The sequence below is a fragment of the Camelus ferus genome, chromosome 4, assembly GCF_009834535.1.
Source record: "Camelus ferus isolate YT-003-E chromosome 4, BCGSAC_Cfer_1.0, whole genome shotgun sequence".
In the NCBI taxonomy this organism is placed as follows: domain Eukaryota; kingdom Metazoa; phylum Chordata; class Mammalia; order Artiodactyla; family Camelidae; genus Camelus; species Camelus ferus.
Genome location: NC_045699.1, coordinates 50,639,365 through 50,656,434, shown reverse-complemented (window position 1 = coordinate 50,656,434; position 17,070 = coordinate 50,639,365). Strand labels below are relative to the sequence as shown.

At 48.3% G+C, this 17,070-nt stretch overlaps 1 protein-coding gene across 1 annotated transcript in view; it reads left to right on the top strand.

The window, feature by feature from the left end:
• The window catches only part of ABCA1 (ATP binding cassette subfamily A member 1), a 126,928-nt gene that overhangs the window by 30,475 nt on the left and 79,383 nt on the right, over positions 1–17,070 (top strand). The window contains 3 exon segments of the mRNA XM_014559347.2: positions 195–288; positions 4,189–4,330; positions 5,586–5,704. Coding sequence (XP_014414833.1) covers positions 195–288; positions 4,189–4,330; positions 5,586–5,704 — 355 coding nt within the window.

Sequence of the window (17,070 nt, the reverse complement as noted above, 5' to 3'; positions counted from 1 at the left end):
TACATTTTAAGGTGAGAACTGCAAACAGGTCAGCATCATTAAAGCTGAGAGAGTGGTGGGAGAGGCTGGAGAAGCTGATCAATTGTTAAATTAACTTGTCTGGATTTCCCAAAGCCCAGGAGCATTAGGCATCCGTGTTTGCTGGTTCGTTCGTTTGTTTAATTCACGGTGCTCTGTGTCTTATCCCCACTCAGTGTCAGCTGTTGCTGGAAGTGGCCTGGCCTCTGTTTATCTTCCTGATCCTGATCTCCGTGCGGCTGAGCTACCCACCCTATGAACAACATGAATGTGAGTATCTGAGCAACGCTCCTGAGACTCACCACTGGCAAGTGAAATCCAAGAAGTGGGCATGGGCTCAATGGGACCTTTCCCAAGATGCTATCTTCAGGAAACACCACAAATGATTTCTAATAGAAAAGCTAGGCTTCCGAGTTTTTGATAAGGGATTAACTCAGGGAAGCATTTTCAGTGCTAGTCAGTGGTGATAACAGTAATTATAATAGTAGCCGGCATCTGTTTCATACATTTTAAATCATGAAAGTAAAATAACCTTACTGATAGCTCAGAGAGGGGTGATTAGAAAAGCACCCTAAGGCAGTACCTTAACACCACTATCATCTGGTCCCTGCGAGGCTTTTTTGTATGTATTATCTCTTTATCACACAGTTGCAAACCATGGAGCATATAATTTTAGGGAGTACTTGTGTAGAACATCTGAGATTGACTAATTTTATTTTATCTGATTCTCATAGCAACTTTGAATAATGGACTTTGTTGTTGTTATCATTTGCTTTAATTTCTAGGTAACTAATTGGGGCTCAGAGAAGTGCCGGGATTTGTCTGAGATCATATATCTAATAAGTGACAGTGACGAAATAAAGCTCAGGTCATCGGACTCCCAGTCATGGGTTTTGAGGAGGGCCTTTTCAGTGAGCATAGAAAATACAGTAGTGGCCAAGAACACAAGCTCTAGATGCCAGGTTACCTGGATTTGAATCCTGGCTTCAACACAGATAATGTCACCTTGGGCAAGTGACTTAGCGTCTCTGCACCTGAGTTTCCTCATCTCTATCAAAGGGGAATAATAGTTTCTGCCCTCATATGGTTGTCGTGAGTGTTATCCTCAATCAGTCTTCCTCTCCTGCCTGGGCTTGCTGGATGTATTAACACTGCAAAACTGTCCCAGGCTAAAGGTTCAACATTTATGGGGGAGGTTTAGCTGGGACCTCTGATCCATGGCCCCAATGACTTTTCCTGTCATTAACTAGCTCCATCCTCACCCCGCCAGCCCCATAGGCAGGCAGGATACAGTCCTTTAGGGAAGAGATGGGGCTGGGATCACCTTTGAATTGTGTTCTTGGTCTCGTCCCATGTCTCTCAGGGCACACAGTGGCAGTTACTTACCTGCTAATTTGCTGGTACACATTATGCATATTCAAGTTTAAAAAGAACCCATGAGACCTCAAAAGGTTCTATCCGATGTGATTTTCTAATTTCACCAAAAAGGAAAAGCGTGAGCATACAATGAAATGTACACTCAGTTTGTAGGCCTGGGAGGTAATTCTGCTTTCTTGCTTGGATCCCAAAAGACTGATGAGCAAATGCGTATTTGATTTTATATAAGCATCACCCTAAGCCCCATTGAAATAAACATTTTAGGGGAAACTCAGCTTTTTCATCTGCTGGGCTATTCTTTCTTTGGAATTATCTCAAGGAGGCAAGGTGGTGTAGTGGAAATAGTGCAGACTTTGGTATCAGACAAATTGGGGTTGGTTTGGATCCTGGCTCTGCCACTTGCTGAGGTTGTGATCTTGGGCACATCATTGAATTCTGACCCAGATCTCTCTGCATCTAGATCATAGATTCTCAGAAATGTAAAATTCTTTTTTTTTCTCCTTTAAAAAAATTTATTTATTTATTTATTTATTTATTTATTTATTTATTTTTGAGGGGAGATAATTAGGTTTACTTATATATTTATTTTTCGAGGAGGTACTGGGGATTGAACCCAGGACCTTGTGTATGCTAAGCATGTACTCTACCACTTGAGCTATACCCTCCCCCTAAAATTCTTATACCTATGGAAGACAGATAAGACTTTTACCCTCAATCTATGCATTTCTTGCAAACTTACTTCCTATTCTCACCACCTTCTAGAGGCTCAGCTGAAAAGGCAGAGAACTTAGGCAAAGCTTGCAGAGATGTCTCTGTAAACAAAGGATTCATGTGTAATTCTTCCCTATAAGTCTTGACACAGAGCCATCAAGGTCCTAATCATGTCCCTGGATCCTGAGAGTTCATTAGGCTGTTGGATTATGCACCCAATGCCAAGTCCTCATCCTGTTTTTGTTTGCAAATTAGGTGGGGCACAACATACCAGGAGGGGTCTTTGCTTCACCCACAAAGGTATAGCCTGGACGAACATCACCCTGTCTTGGTGCCAGTATTTCCTGGATGCTAAAGGAGAGAATCCTTTGGTTCTTTGAGTCTTTGGTTGGGTTACATAAATCTCCCCTGAATGAGGAGCAGCTGACTTAGGCAAGGGACCTTGTTTGGTTTTCCTTGAACTATTAACAGGAAGATAAGGGGGTTAACTGAGTAAATGTTCAACAAGCCAGAGTCCCTGCAGAGAGTGGCAACAGCGACCAGATCTTGTTACCTTCTTGCTTTGAGTGTTACCTCTCTGGTTGGACTAGGGATAGAAGAACAAGACAGATAGAAGGACCCCGATACTGAAGTGCAAAATGTAGTTAAGTCCTGGCCGTGGCTTAACTTCCGGGAGACTCTGTGAGCACATTTGCATGAAAATAGTAAGCTGAATGAAAAGGGGCTCCTGCCTTGGAGGGAGGTGGTAGCCATAAGATGGAAAGAGTGTTCTTGGCGGGGCATGAGCAGAGTCTGTACTGTTGTAGGTTCAGCGCCCTGGGGCCTCTGTCACCCTCACAGCCCATTCAGGGAGCCTGCACCCTGTGCCAGGGACTCTGCTACATGCTTTGCTTGTAAAAACTCATGTACTGCTCACTGCAGATCTGTGAAAGAGGCTGTATTTTAATCACCATTTTATAGATGAGGAAATTGAGGGTTAGGGGTTCAGCAACTTGGCTAAAGTTCTTGCCTAGCGAGTTGCAGGGACTGGATTGAAGCCCCGTTGGTCTGACCCGAAAGCCTGTGAAGCGCTGGCTCTTCACTCCTGGAGCCATGGTTCCTAATGGTTGCTAAGTCTTAAGGGTCACAGATAACCCTGAGAATACAGTAAGAGTTTTGGGTTGACAGGTATTCACATGTGCCAGGTCTCAGGTTAAGAGCCCCTGGTTCCAGGACACATTTATCTGGATCTTCTTAAGCCACCCCATGGCTGATGTCCACAAACCAAACTGTGCCTTTGACACTTCGGACCAGCCCCAGTACACCCAGTCCTGCTGCTCATAAGAGGCTCCTCCATAATGAAGGGGAAGGAGAGGGAGGAGATGACTTGTTGGCTGGGGCTCACGTTCTGATGAGTGAAGAAACAGCAACAACTTGTGTAGCTTCACAGACGGCATCAGATGGTCTGTGCCTTTGAGGAACTTGGGAGCTGGTGGAAAAGGTGAAACTAATGTATGTTTGGACAACAGAGGACAGTACCAGAGGGGGCTGAGAAGAGCTAGCAGACGGAGGAGGTGTAAGGGGAGAAGCACGGATTGGGATCACAGAAATGTGGGTTCCACTCCCAGCCCTGCCCACTGACGCCCTGAGTGCTTTTCATCAGCCGCTTTATCTTGCCATAGTTTCTTCCTTGGAGTGTGAAGGAACTGGGTTACGTCATTGCTGGGGCGCCTCTATGTCCCTGAAAGGTGAGGTGGGTGGGGAAAGATGGACGCCTGAGGATTGATACTTGCTGCCCTCCAGGTACCGTCTCTGTATGGTTGAATCTGCTCCTCTTGTCACTGTCCCAAGGCTGCTGTTAGGAATCCCATCCTACAGATGATGCCAAGTAGATTCAGAACTGCTATCTAATGCCATATTTCCAGCTCAGGGTGGGCTTAGTCCAGTGGTGGCAGGGCTCTGGGATGTTGGGAAAGGGACAGACAGATTTGGGATGGAGTAGTGTTTGGATGGAACCAAAAGAGATAAAGGTGCCTAGCAATCCCAGAGCCTTCAAAGAATTAATGTCTCTCCTTGTGTTTTTCTTCTCTTTGATTTCAACAGGCCACTTCCCAAACAAAGCCATGCCCTCTGCAGGAACACTTCCTTGGGTTCAGGGGATTATCTGTAATGCCAATAACCCCTGTTTCCGTTATCCGACTCCTGGTGAGGCTCCCGGGGTTGTTGGAAACTTTAACAAATCCATGTAAGTACCAGATCAGGTTTTCTTTCCCAGACTTGTCCATTAATACTTTTCCTTCCCTTCTCAACCTCCAGAGAATTTTGAATGGCTGGATTTGAGTGAAGCTGCTTTTGGGAAGGCTTGTGTGATAAAGTCCGATGTAAGACTGGGCGACCTCACTTTGGTGCATTTTAGGAGTAACATTATGTAGCTCAAAGTGCTGTGGCTGGGGGCTGTTCCTCCAAAATCTGGTGGGTAAGTAGAGAAGGGAGACACAGCACATCAGCTTCATCCGTTCATTAGCAAACACTCATTTGGCAAACATTTATTTGTGTGGAAAACGGCTGGTCTAGGAGCTGGGGGGCCAGAGATGTGCAGAGGGAGGGGCCTGCCCTCCGGGAGCTCACAGCTAAAGCTGGGGGAGTTTGGTCCTTCCTAATGCAACGCCCCGCCGTCTGCAGCTCTTTCTCATCCCTGGGTGTGAGCTCCCTGAGGGCCAGGATGTTGTTTTCTTTGCCTTTGTATGAGCCATTGAAGAATCTTGGCGTGTGAGATCATGACATGAGGTGGAATGGCCTGGGGACTACAGGAGATGGAGCAAGACGGTTCTGAGGAAGCTGCCACTGAGCAGGCAGGACCCTGTTCTGATGTTCATGGACCTTAGCTTCGTGGCTTTCATGGACCCCTTCTTTCATGCAAAACTATTAAAAATTTTATTTTGTAACTGTGTTGGTATAAAGGGGAGTATAATTCAGACTGGATTCATTATCATATATATTCATTCTGAATTTCTGAATTTTGTTCTTCATTTTGATTATAAAAGAAATGTAAAATTTTTGTGAAGCCCTTAGAGTGTCTCGGGCTCTGGGCACTGTGCTTGCTGCATCTCATGGATAAGTTGGTCCTGGGGGCTGGTGTGTGCGTGTGTGTGTGTGTGTGTGCGTGTGTGTGTGTGTGTGTGTGCATGTGTGTGTGTGAGAGAGAGAGAGAGAGAGAGAGAGGGCAGGCTTCCTGGAGAGGAGGCACGTGGGCTGGACTTTGAATGCTGGTAGGGTTTGGTTGTGTGGACACAGAGGAGGAGCTCTTGGGGTAGGGCTGGTGGGTGGGTGGTTGGGAGCATTGGGTGTCTGTGAAGCTGGGTGTGGGGGCAGGATTAGGTCAGGGCTGGCCCATGGAGGAGCCAGTGGCCAGGCTGGGTCTTCCTGGCAGGTACTTTCTTCAAGCTGGACAGGCAGCTGGTCTAACCAGAGCTTTTCTACTTTTCTTGCACCCCCCACAGTGTGTCTCGCCTGTTCTCAGATGCTCGCCGGCTTCTTTTGTATAGCCAGAGAGACACCAGCATGAAGGACATCCACAAAGTTCTGAGAACCTTGTACCAGATCGAGCGTTCCAGCTCACGTAAGCACACGCCTTCTGTGAATTGGTTCATAACTGGAAATTAACCTGCACAGAGGAGAGACAGCAGCCCAGGCGGCCTGGTGTTTCTTTTAGCTCCTCCCTATGGGATTTTTTTTCCCTCAGTGGCTGGGCTGTAAGGCTTCTCTGCAGGATGTATTTGAGAAGAAACTAGGAAGACAGTGAGTGTGCTGGCCTCCGGGGGATGCAGAAGAAAATCCCCCATAGAGAGATGGCACAGGCCTGGCATTAGGACAGTTAGGGGTGCGAGTTGCTGCCAACCTCAGTTTTTTTGGAATTGGCCATATGGTTGCAGCGAATGGGCACATTTATAGATAGAGGATACTTCTGTGCATACAAGAGCAATTACAGTTGCAACTTGATTTGGAAAAGTGAAAGATAAGCATTCATTTCTCAAAGGAAAATGCAGTTCATCTTCCCCCGAGTCATTTGATTTAGTTTGATGGGCATTTGAACTCTGATCTTTAAAAAGTGACATCTGCATCTCTGATGCGGGGAGTGCGTGGGCAGTTTGCGGCATGCCGCCTGGAAGTGTCTGAGAGCAGGCAGCTTGCTGGCCGGGCACTGGCTGCAGAAGTCACTCGTGGAGTAGAGGGTGGTGGGAGCCGGCCCGGGTGCAGGCAGTGATGGCGTGCGTGCTCTGTAGAGAGTTTACGAACAATAATGAAACCTAACTGAAGCAGTCTATGCGCCGGTGGTTCTAAACAGTGTGAGTGGTAAATTGCTTCCATCACGAGTCAGCCGCCACTACTGTTCTAGGAAAGTAGTTTTTTTACTTAGTTCAGTGTCTGGGGAGGGATGAGGTAGGCCGGCTTTTGCTGAGGCGCTTCCCAGCTTGCGATCCACTTGGCAAAAGAAGAAATGGTGTTAAGTGCTAGAGTTTAAACCAGACTTGGGCTGGAGCTGTCTCTTGGGGAGTGGGACTGTGCTTTCCCTGGGCAGGAAAAGAGGCAGCGGGCAGCGTGGGACCTGCCGACAAAGGGAGGCCAAGCTGAGTGTGGGGTGGTGCGGGGTGGGGGTGGGGGGTCGTTTCACATCGGGGCAGATGTGGCCCCCCTTGGGCTCCTGGGTCAGCTTTGAGGAGTGCCCAGCCAGACCACCCCCAGATGCAGGGCCCTGTCCTGCACATGTGTGCCTGTCCCAGCATAGGACACAGAAGTCGCAACCACCAGTCAAAACATCGTCCTTCCCGATCTACTGGGGGTCCCCTGCCTGGTGGACCAGAGGCAGAGCTAGGGTTGTTTCTCCTACTGTGGAGACAGTGTGACCCAGAGGACAGAGTGCTACGATGTATTACTTTGTAGCTTGGTGACTCTGTAAGTCCTTTAGGTGCTTGTGGGCCACTCTTCTCATCTGTAAAGTGGAGAAACCTAGCTCATAGGATTGTTGTGGGGAGTGAAGGAGATGAAACATTTAATTGTCAAAAAAGTGCTCCTGGCATGTAGGAGCACTCTGTGAACGTGGGCTGTGATTATTTTGGAGTGCTGCTGTCTTGGCCAAGCCGTTCAACCTCTCTGAGTCTTGATTTTTTCAGCTATAAATAACAGGTAGCTTGTAATGTAAAATGTAAACCCTAACATGATGTCCGGCACACAGTAGATGTTCAATAAAAAGGAGCAACTATTATTCCTGCGTGTCAGTGATGCATTCCTGAGCACCCTGCCTCGGTCTTTGCCTCTCCACTGCACGGCTGGAGAAACACTTTTGATGGTGGGTAAGTTGTTACGCAGAGTTTCAGATCTCGGTGGAGACTTCCCTAGACACACAGCAACCAGAGACATGAGTTAGGATGGAGCAGAGAAACCAAACCTGTGCTCAGAAAACGTTATCTGCACAGCTCCAAAGAGAGATCTCTGATTTTGATTGTCTCTATTTGCTGAACTCTCCGTTCACCCAGTAAGTTCCCTTATCTGCCCTGCAGCTACTTCTTAAATGCTTCCACCTTGCTTTGCCTGTCTTGCAGCACTGAGCCAGGCCTCAGTCCAGAGGGAAACTCACAGAAACATGGCTTCTTCTGAGGTGAAGTCAGTAGCTCTTTGCTGAATTTGAATAGCACTCTAGCTGTCAGAGAGAGTCCGAGGCTGGATATGTCAGTGTGGCTTCCGCTTAGAGACCTCTGTTTATCTGCACAACAGCCCTGCTCACAGCGCAGTGGGCTCTGCTCTCTTGCAGTGTCGCTGTCAGGAAGGGAAGGATCCTTGGTCCAGAGCCCTGCCCTCATCAACCTTTCCTACCTTCCACACACCCAGTTCCCAAGGCGGGGACCTGCCTCTCACATGGCAGCTCATTTTGGGTATTGGCAGCTCTGATTATCAGACAGTATTCACTGGTTTGCTGTACCTTCCAGAGACTGAGGCTCGTCTAGTTCCCTTCAGATGTTTAAAGACAGCTCTTGTGTGTTTTCCCTTCTCTTCCGAAGCCTTTCCTTTTTCTAGGATACATGTCCTCCATTCCTCTTCTGGAATGTGGCCCCTTCCCTGTCCTCCCATCTCTGCCTCTCCTCTGGTTGGCTGTGTTTCACTGTGTCTGTGTCTTTCTCGAAGTTGATCAGAAATTACAACGGTCTTCCAGCACAGAGCAGAAAGGGACTTTTGCCTCTCTTGTTCTGAGCCCCCTATTTCTGTTAACGCAATCTGAGATTGCAGGAGGCTTCCTGGCATCCATGTCACACTGTTGACTCATATTCCATGTGCAGTCAACTCAAACTGCAGAGCCTTTTAAATACTCGGTATGGCAGATGACTTGTTCTCCGAACTGTGCTGTTGGCTTTTTAAGCCTAAAGGGAGAAAATCTCTCTTTTCTATTTTACATGGCTAGAGTCCCTGCGTTGCTTCATCCTACTGGTTCTGCTGTGTATTATATTGTTGTTGCCTGTTGTGCAGGAATTTGATAAATAGCTCTCTTTGTTCTCATCCAAGTTGCTGCTGGCTGTGGAACCAAGGCTTGAGGTTTGGATCAGGCCACTGGAGACTCACAACCTGTTTGGACAGGGCCATTCAGGCCTTTACAGATCTCCCAGCCCACGTTGTCATCCGTGCTGGGCCCCTGGGCTCCTGCGTCTGTGATCTGGCTAGAGGACTTATCTTCTTTGTTCTTTCCTTCCACTTCCATCTGCTGAATCGTTGGACTGTCCACAGGTAATTTGTGGACAGGGAGTCTCTGCTCTCTTCTAGTCCCATGGTTTGCCGGGCTAGGGCATTGTTTCCTTTCCACTGGTTGGATAGGCTCTTAGAGGCCACTTAGTTCATTTATAGATAAAAGGGTGGATTGGTTCAAACATTCAGCCAGTATTTATTGAACATCTAATATGTCCCAACCACTGTTCTAGGTGCTGGGACACAGAAGAGTACAAAACGCATATGGCCCCTGTCCATATGGAACGTCTGTTCTAGAAAAGACTGTGATTGGAGATTGGGGGGGGGGAGTTTCCCAAGTTTGCGCAGCCACTGGAGGGATGTTCCAGGAAAGGGACCCAGCTAAAGCTCCACTGCCCTGTGCGGTGCTCTTAGTAGAGAGCAGTGCTCTCTTGTGCTGTTCTACTAATCCTCCAAATGGGAAGACCTCCAGTTTTAAGAGTTAAGTCAGAGACAGATCTAATTATCCTTGAAACCATCCTAGTTAAGAAACTCACATAGGAAGCTTTACAGGGTGGTCTTACCCAGTTTTCTCATCACTGGAACTTTTGGGACATTTTATTATTTTCTTCCTAAACCCACAACCCCCCAGGCTGAGTAGGGGCTAAATCAAAGTTTGGGAGTCAAAGTGGGGAGCACTCGTTCTTCTTAAGTTGCTATCATGACTACAATCGAAAAGAAATGTAAAAGTGGCACATATTCTCAAAAACTCTAGAGAAAGTGACAGGTTTAGATTCTGTGTCTGTGAGATGCAGCCTGGCAGGAAGGAGTGTTTCTCCGAGCGAGCCTTGTGTGGTATCCGAGATGACTTCCAGCAGTACAGAGATGACAGCTTCGAATTTTAACCCACATCACATTGCAGTTTCATGGGTATTACTGTTCCAGAGGATGTTAAATAGGAAAAAAAATTAAAGTTAATTTAAAGCAGACATACTTTTTTGTGGATGTGGTGAAACTTGTGAGTAGTTTGTAGATGACTGAAGATTTGCAAGTGCTGTTGTAAGAGAAGGAATTTTGGGCTTTGTCTTAAGATTCGTTTTGGGGGAGTGACGTCACCAAGATGGTGAACTAGGTCTTTGCTGACTTTGCTGCCCCTCACAGGAAGACTCATTTGGGGAACATTCTGTTCGTCATTAAGTGTGGACCTTGGGCGTGTTTTGATTCGTCCTGACCTTCAGTTTACCTGGAAGATAGAGATTAGCTGCCCTGCAGGTTGTCAAGCACTAGATCAGATGGTATCGTGGATGACTGAGAGCAAGGTCCTAGCACATAGTTGACCTGCACTTAATCTGATTAGTTTACCTCCCTTTCTGTTGCTGGCTGACTATGTGACTTTTCCAATCTGTTCAACCTCGCTGGGCCTCAACTTTCCTTGCCTCAAAATTGGGACTTTGACGAAACAATCTGAATATGTTTCACCTTGAAAACTTGGTCAGTACTTGGATGGAGGATCCCCCTGGGACTAACTGGGGATGTGATCTGTCCCCTGCCTATAGTCCCCTGAGGGCAGGGCTGGACTTTGTTTATGGCTCTGTCCCACATGTCCGCAAGGTAGGACAGTACAATCAGGCCCATGGTAAGCAGTCAGTGGATCTTTATGGAATGAAGATACCTGCCCTTTCTCCTTCACAGAGTATTTAAAGGGTCAAGTGAAAGCACTTTAAAAAGTATAAAATCCCAGTATATGTCATTTTCCAGTTGATCCCTATATGTGAACCCAAGTCAGTGGGGGTCTCAATTAAAATTAATGACAGAAGTTCTTAAGAACAGTCTTGGTTTATTTCTTTCACAAGGTTTACCTTCCAGAACTTGACTGGAAGGGCTGCTGTGAACACAGAGGCTTGAAGTGGATTTCCTGAGAAGCTGAAGAAGTCCCACTTTCCTAGCCCCCTTCTAAGGCCCTGGTAGAGATCCAGCAATCAAAAAGTGCCGAAGTAGGATTTTAAGAAAATATCCTTTTTCTTAAAGAGAGTCCCCCTCAAACCGTGTCGACTCCAGGCATCACACACGTGCAGCTGCCCCTGCCAGAGGCCTGGGGAGACGGGAAGAAGCACCTCTGTCCTCAGCCTCCTCCTGCACCCCGCCCTCCAGGCTTGCTCACCACCCCACGCCTGCTGCCTCCTCACTGGGGTCCTGGCGTTTTCCGACCAACCGACCTAGTGGTCAGCAGACCCGCAGCACTAAGGCCTTCCGGATGGGGCCAGTGATGCTCAGATCAGGACCGGGCTCTGCTTCTCTGCCTTTACTGCTTATTCCCTTTAGAGCTACTTAAATGCCGTCCTCGTGACACCTGACGGGCTCATTAGCCTGCTTCCTGCCGAACATTTCTGCTCAAACATCCACTTCGCCCCAGTGCCCGGCTTCTCTCCTGAATCCTGGAGTCTGGACTGCAGACCCTCCTTCCTCTCTAGGAGGCACTGGGGGCCCAGGCCCCTCTTGAGATGGCCCCATATGTGGCGGGCAGAGCTTCCTGCTTGGCTGAAAGTTGGGAAGTGCACATCCTGGGGCTGAGGCTTCTTGCCTTCCTGGGGCGGGCTCTCCTCACACCCGCTGCAAGAGGTCCCCTAACTCCCCCAGGGAGCTGGGCTCTTATCTACTGCTTCATCCCATGACGGCTCCCTCAGCCTCACCATTACTTCTGCTGCTCCAAGGACAATTCCCTGGCTGGTGGGGGTGCTATGAGAGTTCTCTGTCTTTATCAGCTGTGGCCTGGCCCAACGGACAGAGCTGTGGGTTCTGTGGTGTGGCTGGGTGCCAGACCCCCAATCTCCCCTGTGCATGGAACTCAGCAACTTTCATTCTCAGCCAAGATCTTTGCTCTGTACATATCTAGCCCCGTCTCAAATTACAGCTCCACCAGTGTCTTTTACTAGAAGCCCAGGAGGTGCTCTGGGGGACTTCAGATCATTTTTCTGGACCTGCTAAATTGGGCCAAGCCAGGTAGTGGGGCAGTTAAGGGAGAGCTTTCAGGCTGTAATTAAGGCCACAAGACCACACATTTCTGAGGATGCCTCATGTGCCATCATCCCTGTGAATGGCACTCCTCAGGAGAACTACCTGAAGTTGAGTACTTTAACTCAGCTTCCCCCGAGGGGGACTAGGGTTACAGCTGGCCTCCCACAGCCCCTGATTCAGGGGCTTCTGTAATGCTTTCTTTCCAGAATGTAGAGACCTCTGAAGCTTATGAGAACTTTGCCAGGAAAGAGCAAGGAAGATTTGGGCATTTTGTCACTGGGCTGGAGATGTCCCTTTGGAAGACATCCCAGATCGCTGAGGTCGGGGGTTGGAAAGGGGAAGGACTGGAGGGGAGATCCAGGGCAGTGCTGCAGACATCCTGACACCCCAACGTGGGTCTTGAGTTTCTCCATTCCTTTGGCTAGATTTTTGAGTGTCAGTGGCATGGCTGTCATTTTCTGTATATTCAGGGTTCAGATCTGGCTTGTTTGGCCTTTTTGATATGGCTCTGACCAAGACTTTTGTGAACTAAGTCCTGAGGGTTATGCTGGATTTTACTTAGGGAAGCGGATTGTAAGTTTCTGGCTGCTGGTTTACTGATAATTCTGAGAACTCAATGTATGGACCTTTGATTCTCTTTTGATCTTTGAAAGTCAGAAAGATTTGATCCCCTGAGGGCAGGGCAGGCTTTGGTGACATGGCAAGGTAGTTGGCTGTAGCAGGGAGTTGAGGGAAAGGGTTGTAAAATTATCACGTTGTAAACATCCACTGGGGCGGTACCACTTGGCAGCCAGACTGCCTTGGTTCAGGTCCTGGCTCTGCTGTTTACCAGCTGGATGACCTCAGATAATTCTGTAGCATCTCTGTGTCTGTTTCCTCAGGATGGAGATAACCAATCCTCTCTTAGGGATGCTGTGAGGAGTAATGAGATACTAATCATAAAGCAGTTAGCACAGTATCAGGCATGTCGTGAGCACCAGGCTTGTACTACAGTTCATTGCACAACCATCATGTGAAGCAGAGAATTTTGTTCCTTTTTGTGCACATAAAGGAGCGGAAGTTCAGAAAGGCTAAGTAACTTGCCTAAGGAAGCACAGCTGGCAAAGGGCAGGAATAGGACTAGAACTCCAGACTTTCATACTCGGCTTGCATGTTATTACAGCTGAAAGGGAGCAGCCCAGAGTAGCCAGAATTTTTCCCAGGTCTCAGGGTACTGGGCATGGATGGGCTGGGATCAGAGAGGAGACAAGGGCTTCCAAGAGAACTGCCAGATTTCCTCCACTTCCTGGCTTCATGGGTAACAGGCATGGGTGGAACGTTCCCCAAGGCTTGTTTAAAAAGAATATCCTGTGACTCACCGCCACTTCTCCTTCCCTGCCTGAACCCCTTCCTTCCATGTGGGCTGCTGCTGAAGTTGAGGCTGCAGCCTCCAACTTTGTTTTCTGTTCTTGTGGGCCCGTGGATCATCCTGGGAGATCAGATGACATATGTGTCAGCGTTATGTCATCAAACTGGAAATTCCGTGAAATCTTTGGGTGATTGCAATTCCGGTCCATGTGCACTTATCAGAAGTTCTAGTTGGGGGCCTTAGTGTTTCATATTTTGAAAGTTTCCCAGACCTGTCAAAGGCAGGCAGTGTCTCAAAGCCCAGGCTGTTGGTTTCCTTCCAGGGTAGGGCCCGGCTGGGCTGCCGTCAGAGGGATGCAGTTCTGTACTGCTGTGTTGAAACTAAAGGGAATCAAAGGTCAGCTTTACCCAGACAAGAATAGAAAACACAATTGTACTCAATTACAGGATGGCATGTACCACACAATATGATTGCCTTTAAAGAGTTTGGATTGTTAACATCGAGTACAGTGTTTCATGTCCCTTGCTTTTCCAGCATGAGATTTATGTACCTTGTGGGTGGCAAAGAGCAATTTGGGAGTCCAGTTTGTTTCTCCTCGAAAGCTTCCCTTTTCTAGCCCTCTTAATCATGGTTGCACTGAGACGCAGAAAAGCAAACGCAGAGATGTCCCAGCTGTTTTCTTGCTTTGTCTAATGTCAGTTCCTTGTCTCTTCCTCTCTTTCTCCAGAACTCACTGGGGCCAGTGCTACCTCCTCAGTGTTACCTTTCCTTTCCTTCTGGGCTCCCTAAGCCAGCCCGACTGTGTCCACCACCCGCTCTGCATTCAGGGAGCTCCTGGCCAGCGTGAACAGTCCACCCTCTCCCTCTGGGGCCACAGCCCCCACTGGATCTTTAGGGTCCAGCTGATGTCAGTCTTTGTTTCAGGGGCCACTGACAACCTCTCCCACCTTGTCCACTTCTTAGTAAGACATAGGTATGCTGTCGCCTTAGTAGCTGGATCTGGGAAAGACATGTCATGTCTCTTTCCATCCCCCGATTTTAATGATGAGTGATTATGGAGCAGCAGAGAGGGCTGGAGGCTCACTGTTCTGCTCACCTAACCCTCTGTCCATCTCCTCTTGGAAGGCAAGGGCAGGGATCATATCTTTATACAGCATCTCTTTTCCTACAGGCTCCTGCCTTCAGGAGCTCCAAGAAGTACTGCTACTTTGAACCATAGCTCTAGTGTTTTGGGTTCAATAGCTATTTAGAAGTTTGTTGAACTAATGCAAGTTTCATTACATGTAGAATGAGGAATATGTGGTTCCTCGGTTGTGACGCTCCCATTGGTCTCCAGAGAAGACCCTGGCTTCCCTGGTACTTGCCTCAAAGGGTTCAGGAAGCATAACCCATATAGGGGTTAATTCTAAATATTCTGGTTTTTCTGTGGAACTCTTCACATAAGTGTCATCCAAGACCTTATTAACTTGTTTTGAACTTGTTCAATTTTTCAGCTTATATTTTCTCTTGCAGTGTGTGTGAGTCAGTATCCAGGGTACTCCACACACTTAGTGTCATTAGTGTTTACCTAACCCACAGCCCTAGTGAGGTCAACCTCCATTTAGAGTAAAATGCAGGCTCAGAGAGCCTAAGTGACTTGTCTAAGGCCACATCACTGGAAAATTCTGGAACTGAGATATGAACCAGTTTAGCCAGACTCCAGAATCTGGGATCTTTTAGGTGTGTCTTGGCGTCCCTCAGCAAGCCCTCGTTGCAGAGAAGGAGCTGTCTCCTAGGTTAGGAGCCCCAGGGCCAGATGAACAGCAGGGAGGCCCCTAGGCTGTGTGTACCCCAGGCTCCCGGCTCAGGGAGCAGCCAGGTGGCCTTGCCTTACCCCCTTCTCCAGAGCCCTGCGCTTCCCCAAGAAGCCCTTGTTTTCCCAGAAAGGGTCCAGCCATCTGGGTGAAGCAGGCGGAGCTATCCTTGAAGGGGAAAGTGGAGACCTAGCATCAGGAAGACAAACCGAAACAACAAAAAAGTTCGCCAGAAGCCACCTGAGTCTGTTGGTTCCCACCCCTTTTCTGGCAAAGAAATGTTCGAGGTCTGCTTGATGAGGCCCGACTTAGGCTGAGTAAAGCCAGGAGTGAGAGTCTGGCCGCGGGTCAGGGCTGGGAGACTCTCCTGCGGTCCTTTAAAGAAAAGTATCAGGGCCTTGGAAGCTGACGTGATCTCTTTCTCTACTTCTCCTTTTTTCTCATTTGCCTTCTCCACCCACTTCTCGAGCAGATGATTGCTGTGGTTTCTTTTCATGTTGAACAAAAGAGAAGACAGCGATCTTGAAACCCGAGCTGGGGACGGGAGGGCACTGACCGAGAGTAACCCGGCCGGCTCTGCTGCGGGCTTCCCTCCCCCGCCTTCCTGCCGCTGCTGCGCTGCCTCCTCCCCCCTCCTTCCCCGCCCCCTTCTCCTCCGCTGCACTCAGGCCGGCTGGAAGGCAGCAGAAGGAACGCTTCGTGGCCAGGAGAGCATCCCCCTGGTGCGGTGCCTCTCCCGCCCACCGCCGCTCCCCGCCTGCTGTGAAGTGTTTCCTGAGCTTGCTGCTCAGGGAAACCTGGCCCAGAGCACTGGCAAGAAACTGAGGACTCTGTCCTGTTTGTCCTCAGCCCACAAACACACATTTCACTTGTTTTGTTCTTCAGACTCCAAGCTCCTGAATGGTTTTTTTCTTCTTTTCTTTGCCCATCCTCCCCGGCACCCAAAGCAAAGCTCTCTGGAAAATGACAGGCCTTCTTTGGCAAAACCTCCGGGTAAAACCAAGGAGGCTGAGTTGAGTGGATTTTGGTCCATTTGGGGGAGAGGGTAGCAGAAATGCTCTTGGGGCCTTTTCTGGATGGTGACTCTCAGTCTGCTCTGTGGGCAGCAGGGACTCACGTTTAATTTTGTGTCTGGTCCTGCTGCCTGATGACCATGTTCTCTGACAGCATCTGTATCCTCTCAGTTACCTGCGAAAACTCTCGGGGCTCTTTCCTTCTGAAAGAGTACTTGGCATTTTCTTGATCTCGGTTTTCACACCCTGTGAATGTTATTAATCCCATCTTACATCTAAGGAAACTGAGGGCCAGAGAGATTCAGAGAAGGGGAAAAGTGAGGTTCATGGAAACAACAGAGCTGGGACCTGCATTCAGATCTTCTGATGCCGTGTCGAGGGCTGGCTTAGTTTTACCCCAAGAGTACCTTTCAATGCCAAGGATGAGAAGACCTCTGAGATCATCTTCTACAACCCACACAGACAAGAACCTACCGATAAGAAAACCAAGGGCATGTCAGCTCCTGTGAGCAAAGCTGAATGGCCAAGTAAGCAACTGTCTTTTCCACTAAATGTTCTGTCTTTTGTCCAAAGACTGGTTTTTCTTACTGGTCATCTTCCACCCTGGCCCACCCTGGCCCATCCTTGCTGTGATCCCATAGATGTGATCATTCCCGTGGGTTCTCTGTGAAATGCTAGGTTTATTTATTCTTCTACGAAGTTCAGAATAGACAAATTAGTCACCTTTGACCTTTTCTTCACCTTATAGACAGTATCAGCAGAAAAAATTCAATAATTCAGGAACACAGCCAGGTGAATCCATGACACATACACACACGCACGCACACACACGCACATGAGCACCCACACACATACCTTAGATCATAAATTCAACATTGACTTGGTTGGCAGAGTCACTTCTGTGCTCTTATCTAATCTGAAAGCATATGCTTCAGGGTCAAAGTAGCAATGAAGCTAACGAGGTGTCTTTCCGGAAAGTGATGATGGTATTAGCCAGCCTTTATAGAGAACTTTTCTGGGTTCCAGGCATTATGCTGGCGTTTCAGGTGCATTTTCTCATTTAACCCCTAGCTCAGCCCAGTGAGGAAGATGCTGTTGTCACCCC